General features: G+C 51.5%; 1 protein-coding gene and 1 non-coding gene across 2 annotated transcripts; both read left to right on the top strand.

Moving 5' to 3' along the window:
* The first annotated feature begins 1,804 nt into the window (after positions 1-1,804).
* Positions 1,805-5,703, top strand: LOC105105425 (uncharacterized protein C2orf81). Its single transcript, XR_010384054.1, has 6 exons — positions 1,805-1,815; positions 3,234-3,328; positions 3,433-3,539; positions 4,316-4,462; positions 4,552-4,770; positions 4,930-5,703. It is a non-coding gene; the product is annotated as an uncharacterized protein C2orf81 (transcript).
* A 1,333-nt stretch (positions 5,704-7,036) lies between these two features.
* LOC116157381 (uncharacterized protein C2orf81 homolog) lies at positions 7,037-11,007 on the top strand. Its single transcript, XM_064494392.1, has 4 exons — positions 7,037-7,195; positions 9,641-9,877; positions 9,964-10,182; positions 10,610-11,007. The coding sequence occupies exons 1-4, from the start codon at positions 7,178-7,180 to the stop codon at positions 10,868-10,870; spliced, it is 735 nt and encodes a 244-aa protein (XP_064350462.1). The 5' UTR covers positions 7,037-7,177; the 3' UTR covers positions 10,871-11,007.
* The last annotated feature ends 574 nt before the right edge of the window (positions 11,008-11,581 follow it).

Here is an 11,581-nt window from a genome sequence, read left to right as displayed (position 1 = left end):
GTGCAGCCAAAAGCACCCCCTCCCGCTGCCTGTTGCCCACGGCTGGAAGGACACGTTGTGAGACAGTAGCTACCCAAGCATCTTGTTGAATCCTTTGGATGCTGATGATAAAGAAGAAGATCTCCTAAGCTTCTTAACAACAGAAAAGGTTTTCTACAAATCAAAATCAACCTGACAGCAGACTTCCTATCAGCAATGTGACATACTAGAAAACAGCTACTAGAAGCAATGAAACTTCTATGCAGAGGGCCCCAAAGAGAGAACTTTAAAAGAGTTTTGATTGAAAAAAAGAAAGAAAAGAAAAAAAGATTTATACCATACCATTTATGTAAATTAAAGACATATATACAAAACAGCCCTGTATATTTTACATGGATCCATAAATGATCAATAACAAATGGCAAACATACAAGAGAAAGGTTTGTTAGGGGAATTGGCAAGGGGATGAGGATAAAGAGGAAGAGACAGACAAAAAAAAAGAGTGGGGTCTGGTGCAGATCTCTCATGGTAATGGCCATGAAGGGACCTGCTCTTGAGGTCCAAAAGGGGTGGGGGGAATCATTAAAATAAAGAAGAAAAAGAAAAGTGTTCACAAATTCAGAAAAAAAAAATGAGAGTCAGTGAATTAAATGATGAGTTATAAGATTATTGGGAGAGATGGCAGGGAGAGCTTGCAGGGACTTAAAGTCAGGTATTTATTTTTGCTTAGAAAATTGAGAAGTTTCAAGAGATATAGTAATGTATTTGGCCCAAATCAATTCCTATCCCAGATTCCCTAAGTGAAAGCTAAAGCCCAGGTAATCCTGGACCAGAAACTCAGGCTGGTGGCATCTTACCTGGCTCCTTTATAGCCCTTGAGAGGAACACGTGGCCAAAGAGGCAGACATTGATGAGGCTGATGAGCTGTTTCCCCGCTGCTCACAGCCCCTCCCCAATACCCACACGTGTGTGCACGAGCCTCTGTTCCATGCCAGGAACTGTACCTTTATTACTTCCTTTAGATTTCACTAAATCCAAAGTTCGCTGTATTAGGTGATACTAATACCATTAGTTACATTTATTCATTCATTGGTTTGTTCATTCAACAAGTATTTGTAGGCTAACCATTCTGTGCCCACCTTAGCTCTAGGCACCAAGAGAAAAATCAGTAGGCCAAGCAGATAAAAACTCTGCTCTATAAAGAGCTTACATTTTTGTTGAGAGAGATAATAAAAAGAAAATATAAGTTTGTTGGATAGTAGTAAGTACTATGGAGAAAAATTAAGCAGTACAGGGAAATAAGGGAGATAGGACAAAGCAGAGAAAGTCAGGTTGGGGAAGGCCTCATTAAGAAGATGACATTGCAGCAAGGATTGGAAGAAGGTGAGGGAATGAGCCATGCAGGTAGCTGAAGGACAAGCAAGCATCCTAGACAGAGGGAATAGCAAGTGCAAAGGCCCTGAGGCAGGAGTATATTTGGTCAAGGGAAAGAGAGAAGGCCAGTGTGGCTGGAGCAGAGTGAGATGGGGGTAGTAGTGGATGAGAGAAATAAACGGAGTGGAGGGCCTTGTCAGCACCTTTCAGGGAGTCAGTGGAGTTGAGCAAAGGAGTGACACGATCTGACCCTGTTAACCAGAACCACTTTGGTTGCTGAGTTGAAGTCTGTAGAAGGACAAGGGTGAAAGCAGGGGAGCAGATAGGTCCCTATTACGGTGATCCTAGCAAGAGACAGGAGGCTTGGTCCACAGTGGGAGCAGCAGAACTGTTTGGGCAAGGTCAGATTCTGGATATGTTTAGAAAGGGGAGCCGTATGAGAATTACGCTGATGGACTGGATGTGAGGATAAGAGAAAGAGTGGATTCAAAGGTGATTCCAAGGTTTTTTGGCTCGAGCAGCTAGAAGGATGAAGTTGACATTTTCTGGGGTGGGAAAGGCTGCAGGGGGAGCAGGATGTGGAAAGATGAGGAGGTGGGAGGCATCCCAAACTCTCACAATGTGAATGGGCTCAAACCTGATGTAAGCCTAGGTCCATGTGACTCCAAAGACCTTTCATCTTCAGTCCCTCCACGCTGACTGCCCCAGGGAAAAGGCAGGCAAGAAAGGTCCTATTCCTGCCCTCCTCTGCCTTCATCAGGTCAGCACCGTCTGGGCAAATGACACCTTCGAACACTGGGCTGTAGTTAGTTTTGACTCTGTTGCATTTTTTTAAACATTTTTTATTGAGTTATAGTCATTTTACAATGTTGGGTCAAATTCCAGTGTACAGCACAATTTTTCAGTTATATATGAACATACATATATTCATTGTCACATTTTTTTTTCGCTGTGAGCTCTCTGTTGCATTCTTTAAGCTATCCTCATCTTCAAAGATCTGTCCATTTAGTGGAAAAGCATTATCACTTGTCATCGGTCTTAACCGATGAGATTCCCAAATCACTGACCTGCCCTGGGCTCCTCCCATGGGCTTCCCATTTTACCAGAGTAAACCATTCAATGTGTTTTGGTGATCTGCTGATGCTGTGTATCAGGGCTCAGCTGGAATGTCCCTCTGCTACACATGGTGTCTGCTAGGATGTCTTGTGACGTTGTGATCAGGTCTGGCCTCAGGGTGGGACCTATGCAGTTGCACAGGGCCTCACACTGAGTGAGATCCTGCAGTTGGCTTAATGCTCTGCTCTTGTTGCCTTGAAATTCCTAACCATGTTAGAACAACAGACACTATGTTTTCATTTTGTGCTGGGCTCCACAAATTATGTAGCTGATCTGGCTTGCCATCAGAGGGTGGCTGGAACTGAAACATTCAGGATAGCTTCCTGGTCAAAGCAGGGTAGCCTGGGTCCTGTGGTGTTGCCTGCAGGCACCTGGAGGCACCGAGTAGAATCACTGGGCCTTGGAGGAGCAGTTTGAGAACCTTCGGGGTAATGAAAAGAAGGCTAGTTTTGGATAGACATAGATTCAAATTCCAACCACATCACCTAAGCTCCATTTAAGGGCAGATTTCTTAACCTCATTAAGCCTCAAGCGGCCTCATCTATTAATTAAAGAATGTCACCTCACAGGGCTGTCATGGGAATACAGTGGAATAACATACATAACAGGGTCCGGCACTTAGCAGGGGTGCAGTAAATGTTTGTTCCAACCCCTGTGGGGGAAGCAATCTGGTTTTCTGTAGGGCAGCCTGAGCCATGGAGGCCCTTAAAGCTCCTGCCATACACGCCCTTCACTTGACTGCTGCCCACTTCTCTGTCTGGCAGAGGTCCTTGTTACCACCTCTTGGCTCATACCACCCTCACCCTGGCAGCGGTGCAAGATGGGTTCCGCACCCATGACCTCACCCTCGCCAGCCATGGTGAGTACGTGTGTACGTGGGGGATGCTGGACGGTGAGAAGAGGCGCTGTTGGATGGTCTCCTTCACCCTCCCCACCCTCACCCTGCACTTCCTCCTCCTCTAGCGGAGAACCCCGCCTGGCTGCCCCTTTATGGTAGCGTGTGTTGCTGCCTGGTGGCTCAGCCTGTCTGCATGATTCAGCCTACTGCAAGTGGGCCCCTCAGGGTGCAGGTGCGGGGCCCTGAGGAGTGGAAGGGAATAGGGAGAAGGCAGAGCAGCCCTGAATCACCTAGGGATCCAAGGACTATTGAAAAAGCGAGATCTGGGGGGAGAGGCATGGCCAGAAGAGGGGAGGGTCAGGCAGGAGAGTGGGCAGAAAGGAGCCCTTTCTCTCTGGGGGGCTGGGAAGGAGGGTGACGAGGGGGGATGTGATTCCCCTGGGAAACCTCGAGTCATTTACGCAGCAAGCGGGGGAGCTGCAGGTCTGGGTGTGAGTAGACACCTTTGTACACACCTGGAAGCTGAGCAGAAGCCCAGAGAGTGGCTGCATTAATAATTCCAGCACTGTTGACTCATCTTTCTCAAGTTCTTTGAGCTCTCAAGAGTTTTGAACACTTTAAACTAGTGCAAATAGCAAGGACTCTGCGGTTAGAGCTATACGTAGCCTGGGTTCAGGGTGTAATCTCAAGCAAATGCAGGTTAACTTCTGTCGAGTTTCAGTTTCTTTGTCTGTAGAATGGGCTTAGGGAGCTGTTAGGAAAATTGAATTAGCTAGGTCACACACACGAAAAGCATCTGTCCCCATAGTAGGCTCTTAGTAAATTGTCCCTTTCAGAAGGTTTTTCCTTCCTATTAGACAACTTGAGGAAGCTTCCTCCTTCTCCACTCCTGGGTTTCTCGCCCTGATTTGCCTGTTCCTTTACCACAGAGGCAGGAGAAGCAGGCCCAAGACTCCAGAGCGACCCAAGGCGGAAAAGGCGACGTCGCCTAAGGTTCTGGTGCCGCAGGGGGACATCGTGCCTGGACGGCTCACTGAGGCAGAGGCAGTGGGTCTCAAGGCTCTCAAGGAGGGTGAGGAGGTGGTGGGTAAAATCATGGACGAGCTGATAGACCGAGTGATGGATGCCACCTACAAATCCTACCTGGAACAGCAGGTGGGCCTGGATCCCAGTCCTCCAGACCCATCTCCTCTCTCCCTGATCCCTGCCTGCTGGACTGGGACCACCCTCTCCCGCCTCCGCAGTGCATTCCGTACGCAGTGAACAGGGCACGGGAGACCATACTCCAAATGGTCCAGATGAGATTTGTGCCCCAGGATGAGGGAGAACCCCACCTAGCAGAGGACCCCACGTGGGCGGAGGACAAGAAACCCTCACCTTGCCTGATTGACACCTGGGCTCCGGGAGCCGTGCCCGTGCGGTGCGCGCCCTACCTGGTGGGGCTGAAGAAGAGCCAAGGCAAAGTAAGCCCCGCCCCCAGCTCCTTCCCACCTCCCACTCCCACCCCCGCCATGTCCTTTTCTCTTCAGGGCCTCTCTGGGCTGCTCCAACCTTAGTTCCTCTGTCTCCTTCCCGACGTCACACTTCTCACCTCCCACCTCCACCCCAGTGTATTTCCCCAGGACCAAGGGAGCATGGATCAGCTCCCTTTAGGAAGATCTTGGATGGATACAGACTCTGAGGAGCGAATGGAATCTTGGGAGCATTCTCAGGAGCTGAGAGTCACCCTGGGAACCCCACCCACCCCGAAGCAGTTGCAGGAGACAGCCTCGGGGTCCTTTAGAGGAACCAGACGTCCAGGCGAGGGGCCACCTATCCTCCATCACATCCTTGAGATCGAGTAGCCCACCGGCAGAGGAGGTGGCGCCTGCCACCAGTCCTCACCCTTCGCTGCAGTTGTCTCTGGGAGCCAGCCCCCAGGCCTCAGTCGAGAGGGCACAGCCCCTCAGCTCCCAGTTCTCCCTCAGATCTCTACTATTACACACCCAAGCCTCATGTGGCTGGAGACTGGCCGGAGCCCAAGAACGAGGAGGTGCTCCGAATCGCCCCGTGTGTGTTGGTGTCAGGCCCCTCTGCAGATGGCGCCACAGCGCTCAGCCCCTAGCCGGGTTCCTGCCGCAGCAGCCCTGGTGCGCGGACCCGCGGCTCGGTGCACCGCCGCGCAGAATGGGCCGCAAGCCCGCGATGGCGCTCCTGGACCCCGCGCGCCTCCGGTGACGCTGGGTGCGCTAGCTTGCGGAGGTTCTGGTTCCACAGGCCGCGGCGCGCCCCCTAGAAGCCTACCGCAGGCGCCAGCGGGGCGAGAAGAGCGGGGCGAGAAGACCGAGGCTCCAGCCGGACCGCCAGCCCCCACTCAGTCCCACAGGAGGCACCTCGAGTCCAGTGCATGCCAATAGACCATGACAGAGCCATCAGACTTGTACATCTGGAACACAGGGGTGAGGATGGGGTCACAACTCAGCTGACCTTTGCTGAGCTCTGTGCTGACTACTCTGCATATACTCATGTTAGCCTTAGCCCATTTAACCCTCAAAACCACCCTGGGAGGTAGGTACTAGTTTTATCCCCATTTTACAGAGGAGGACACTGAGGCTCTGAGAAGTCAAATTACCCAAGGACATGAAGCTAGTAAAGGGGCAGGTATTGGAGATGGCACCTGAGAACTGAAAAACAAGGAAGGAGAGAAGATGGGCAACAAGGCTAAGCACACTAAAAGTTTCGAAATGTTTAGAGGTAAATGGGGGAAAGGTCTAGGGGCCTTGGGGAGAAGTAGAGAAGACTCTAGTTGGGGAGGGCAGGAAGGTCCTCTTCTTACCTGTATTCCTCAATGTGAAGTGAGTACCAGCAATACTCGGTAAGGGAGGACACACCAGTGGACCTGGAGGGCGGTGAGTCAGAGCAGGGAGAAGTGGTCAGAACAGGGGACACGACGACTCTGAAGTGTGGAAATTCAGACGGCTAGACAAGGCCTCTTCCTCGGGGTTTGGAGAGGAAGGGCTGGGTTGAGGGCTGGTTTCAGCAGCACCGCTCCCAACTCCATGGTTCACCTGGGTGATAAATGGGGAGCTCACGCCAGCGCCCTCCTTAGCGTGGAGCTGGCGCTGGGCCAAGGGCACCCCCTCAGGAGCAGCGCTGAGAAGCTGGGCGCCGGGTCCATGGACTACGCCAATATGTGTAAGGTTGCGGACCGGCTGCTGCAGCACACTGAAGTTGTTGCACAGGGCGGCCGCCGAGCCTCGAAGGGGAATGGAGCGCTCCCGGCGGAACATCCCAGGGGAGAGACGCCCGAATCACCAGGCTCACGGGAAACAGACGACGGTGGAGATTCCTGTGGGGGTTGGGGGCGCTGTTATGAGGCACTGGGAGAGACCCCTGAGCCTGGGTCATGATGGGATGGGGGGGTCACGTGGTGCGGGGAGGGTACCATGGAGCAAGCAAGGGGAACCCCAGGGCTGAGTAATCGGGCGATGAGGGGAATCCCGGAGGAGGAACGGCGATGGCACAGGCCCCAGTGGCCCAAAGAGCCCAAGCCGAGGTGGGATGAAGCGAGGTAGCCCCCAGTCCCTACCTCCCTCCGCTCGGCTCCCCGACGACCCCAGGCCAGCTAAGACTTCACACCATCCGCCCCAAATCGGCTTCCCGTCTCTAGGAGCATTGTCTCTCCGGATCCGCCGCTACCATAGAGACGACGCACGCACGCACGCACGGCCGCTGGGTGGGGCCAGCAACTCGGAAGTGCGGCTCGCGGCGCGGCTGCGGGGACGACCGTTAGACGGGGCGGCCGTTACACCCGGGCGGCCGTTAGGCCGGGGCGGCCACGGAGGGAGTAGGAAGCCCTGGAGCTGCGGGGTCTGAGCTGCCGCTGTGGCGATGGCGGACAAAGGCTCGGTGAGCCTAAGCTCAGCGGAGGGTGCGCCAGAGCGGGGACAGCCCGTTCAGATCCGCGTCCCGATCCGTCGGCCAGCTCGGAGCCACCCGGCGCCCGCCCACCACGCGGGCGCTCAGGATGGTCAGGGAAGCCGCGTCTGTGCGCTGGGCGGAAAACTCCACCTGCGCCGCGCCCACACAGACGCACGGGCACTCTGGGAAGCTGGGGGAAGGGTTTCAATGGGTGGTGCAGAGCCCAAGAACAAGAAGTGACTTTGGGAACTGCTAATGCGTGTAATAAGTCTCTTACATTGAGTCACCCACTTAAATGGAGAAAACAGAATTGGTCAGGCCCTGGGGAGAGGTGTTGCTAGATGAATGAGCCATTTTGAGAATTTCAGGAGGAAGAAATGGACTAAATAACAATGAGGCTACCCTTGAAAGTCAAATTGTTTAAAAGTCAAGACAGTTTAAGAAACAGATTTGAAGAGCATTTGTGCAACAACACTTCTGGCCCCTGTGGTCAGGCCACGTCTAGGCACAGTCCGTATCACGGGTGCCACATGAGAGGCTGGGAGGGGAAGGCTAACCGACTCTCCTCTCCCAGACCTACCTGCCCTGCTGTGGCCAAGCCAGGACTGAGTTGTGGGCCGTTCCCTGGGCTTGCCACCAGCGCTGCTCTCACTAGCAGAGGGGCAGTGAGGCTTAAGGAGTTTTGAGTTCAGTGTGAGGTTTAGGGAACACAAGTTGAAGGAGAATGAATTTTGGGGGAACACCATGTATGAGGCATTAAGGTTAGGGGTAGGGAGGCAAAGGTTTGGGAAGATTTTGTTGGGAGGTGAATTTGGAAGGACTTAGGTTCAGGGAGACTGTTGTGGGGAAGTGAGAAGGCGCCTAAGAATCTGCTAGTAAATTCCCGGGTCGTTAATGGATTTTTTGGGACTATTTTTTTTTTTTCCCTTCTCAGTGGACTTTTCTTGATTATAAAAGGATACAAAATCATTGTAGAAACCTTATAAGCTGGAGAGGGGTGTAGGAAAGAAACATATCCACTGTTACATTTATTTTTGCCCCACAATTTTGGACTTTTCCTTTTCTTCAACACCTGTTGATTTACATATCTGAGATCATACCTGATGTAATTTTGTGTCCTGTTTCTTTCATTTAACATATCATAAGAATTTTCCTATGCTATTGTAAATTCTTCCTGAAGATTACCTCCAATCATGGGATAATGTTCCATCACATAGCTCGCACACAATTAGCCATCTGTTCTTTTTATTAGACCTATGTTTTCAGTATTCTGCTGTTATAAATGACGTTACAGGAAATATTTTAGGGAATATATTTTTATTTTCATTTCAGAATATGCTTTTTGGTATATTTATAAAACTTGAATTGATATTTTGGAAAATTGCACATCTTTTCTAATGTTGTCATCAACAGTTCTACTTTTATGAAATATTATGTCCTTTGCTTATTATTCCTGGGGGTCTTACGATTTTTAAAAAATTTTATGTGCACTTTAATGTATTTCGGGGATACTTATCCTTTTTAATATTTGTTGGAAACATTTTTGTTTGTTTAGGAAGCAGGATAAAGTCAAGTTCTGGAGTTAGACCTGCCTGCATATGAATTATGACTGCACTACTTCCTTGCTCTCTGATCCTGGGAAAATTCTGTAAAATGGGGATAAAATACTCTAGTATTTTAGTACATACTCTAAAAAATGTAGCAATTGAATCCATGTATGTGACTGATAGGCTTTACGTGGCAGTAAATGTTAATTACTATTACCAGCTTGTAAATAGGAGTTTTTTAAAAAGTAAGGAAAGGAAAATTCGACCCATATGTATACACTTTTCTACCCATTTGTTTATTATTTCTTACATGACTTTTATTCTTAGTTCTCTTTTACCCAGAGATTATATGACGATTTAAACTACTTTTCCTACATTTCAAGTTTTCTTTTTATTTTCTTTCATTTGTGTGTGTGTTTATCCTTTAATTCAGCTGGAATTTATTGAGATGTATATTGTTAAATGAGGACCTAAGTTGATTTGGGGGAGGGGAGGAAACGCTAAACACACCAATAATTCCAGCACTGTTTTTTGACTCATCTTCCTCAACTTCTTTGAATTCTCAAGAGTTTTGAACACTTTAAACTAGTGCAAATAGCAAGGACTCTGCGGTTAGAGCTATACATAGCCTGGGTTCAGGGTATAATCTCAAGCAAATGTAGGTTAACTTCTGTCAAGTTTCAGTGTCTTTGTAAAATGGGCTTAGTGAGCTGTTAGGAAAATTGAATTAGCTAGGTCACACACCCGAAAAGCATCTGTCCCCATAGTAGGCTCTTAGTAAATTGTCCCTTTCAGAAGGTTTTTCCTTCCTATTAGACAACTTGAGGAAGCTTCCTCCTTCTCCACTCCTGGGTTTCTCGCCCTGATTTGCCTGTTTCTTTCCCAGCGTCAGGAGACGCAGGCCCGACCCCGACGACAGAGTGACCCCGGATCCAAGGCGGAAAAGCCGCGGCCACCAAAACTTCCGGTGCCGCAGGAGGGGGAAGTGCCTGGAGAGCTGACTGAAGTGGAGGTGGCGAAGCTGAGGGCTCGCGAGGAGGGTGAGGAGGTGGTGGGCGACATCGTGGAGGAGCTGATGGACCAAGTGATGGATGCCGCCTGCAAATCCTACCTGGAACGGCAGGTGGGGCTGGATCCGCGTCCTCCAGACCCATCTCCTCTCTCCCTGACCCCTGCCTGCTGGACTGAGACCCTCTCTCGCCTCCGCAGTGCATTCCGTACGCAGTGAACAGGGCACGGGAGACCATACTCCAAATGGTCCAGATGAGATTTGTGCCCCGGGATGAGGGAGAACCCCACCTAGCAGAGGACCCCACGTGGGCGGAGGACGAGGAACCCTCACCTTGCCCAATTGACACCTGGGCTCGAGGAGCCGTGCCCCTGCGGTGCGCGCCCTGCTCGGTGGAAAGGAAGACGAGCCAAGGCAAAGTAAGCCCCGCCCCCAACTACCTCCCACCTCCCGCCGCCGCCGCGTCTCTGTTCTCTTCAGCGCCTCTCTGGGCTGCTCCAACCTTAGTTCCTCTGTCTCCTGTGCCCGCGTCTTGCCGTCAGTTTGTTTCCCTTTCCCGCCTGGGGTTCCCATCTGAGAGTTGCGTCCCAGCCCCAGCCTCCAATTCCCTACTTTAAACCTAGGCCTACCGTCGCCAGGCTTCTGTTCGAAGCCGCCCTTCCCCAGTCCCGGCCTCTGCTTTCTCGCCACGCACCTGTGCCCCACCCCCACCCCACCCCCCATCCCCCCGTGGCCCGCAGCCCCAGATCCAAACTATGGCCAGGTGCCAAGTGGCCCAGCGGCTGGGAGGGGGAGGCCGAGGTGCTGGGTGAGCTGTGGGCGGGCCGCACCCGCGTACTCCCGCAGGGCCTGGACCCCAATGATCAGGAGAGCCAGGATCTTCAGAAGGGGCCTCACCCTGCTCCTGGAGTCCTCAAGGCCAAGTCCCAGGTGGTGAGGAAGCCCACGTTGCTGCCGAAAGCAACGAAGATGGCTCCTGGTGTGCGCACGTGGAACCCAGCCACCCATGAGCTGCTTAGCTGTGCTGAAGCTCAAAAGGACGACGAAGAGGGCAGCACCTCTCGTCCCATCCACACGGGTGCCCAAGAACATGGGTGGCACAGCTAACAAAAGTCAGGTCCCCAAATATCATCACTCCCCTCCAGGCACCTGCCCCATCCTGGGCCCTGAACCTCAGGCAGTGGGAATCCCGCCTACTTTCTGTCTGTCTGCCAGAAATAAACACCTGGGTTGCTTTAAGAATTGGCCCCGTGTCTGTCAGTTTCTTCCAAGTGTGTATTCCCACTGAACTGGAGAGGAGCAGTTGTCCTGCAGGCCTAGAAGATAGAACGCTGACTCCCGGGAATAATTGCATTACCACCCTTAGGAGACCCTGCTTTAGGGCCAAGGTGACTCCCCAGCAGAGGCAGTCTGGAGAGCCATCTGTCTGTCCACAAAGGAGCAGACGTAAGAGTTGCGAGTCGGGGTCTGCCTCAGTTTGGAGAATTCATCGAGTCTCATTCCAGTAGGGGAGGAAGGGGATGGCCCTGCTTAAGCACAGAGTGATTCAAGGCATAAGGAATTCGATTTCCAGTCCCTGGGTCTCTGTCAGTTCACCTTAGAGCACAAATCCAAGTTTTATGTGGAGACAAATCTGAGCCTATGCAGGGCTCAGGGTAGTCCTGGCTCTCTTGATCTTAGACATGGGCCAGCATTGGAGTGAGGCAATCAGGTCACTAGGAAAAACAATTAAAGGAGGAACTCACTCTCAGGTTTAAACGGGGAGCTCCAACACATCCAAGAGGGAATGCCTCCTTAAATTTTGTGTCTGCTCCACAC

The sequence above is a fragment of the Camelus dromedarius genome, chromosome 15 (genome assembly GCF_036321535.1).
Source record: "Camelus dromedarius isolate mCamDro1 chromosome 15, mCamDro1.pat, whole genome shotgun sequence".
Lineage (NCBI taxonomy): Eukaryota > Metazoa > Chordata > Mammalia > Artiodactyla > Camelidae > Camelus > Camelus dromedarius.
Note: the sequence above shows the minus strand (reverse complement) of the source record. Positions and strands in the feature narration are given on the sequence as shown.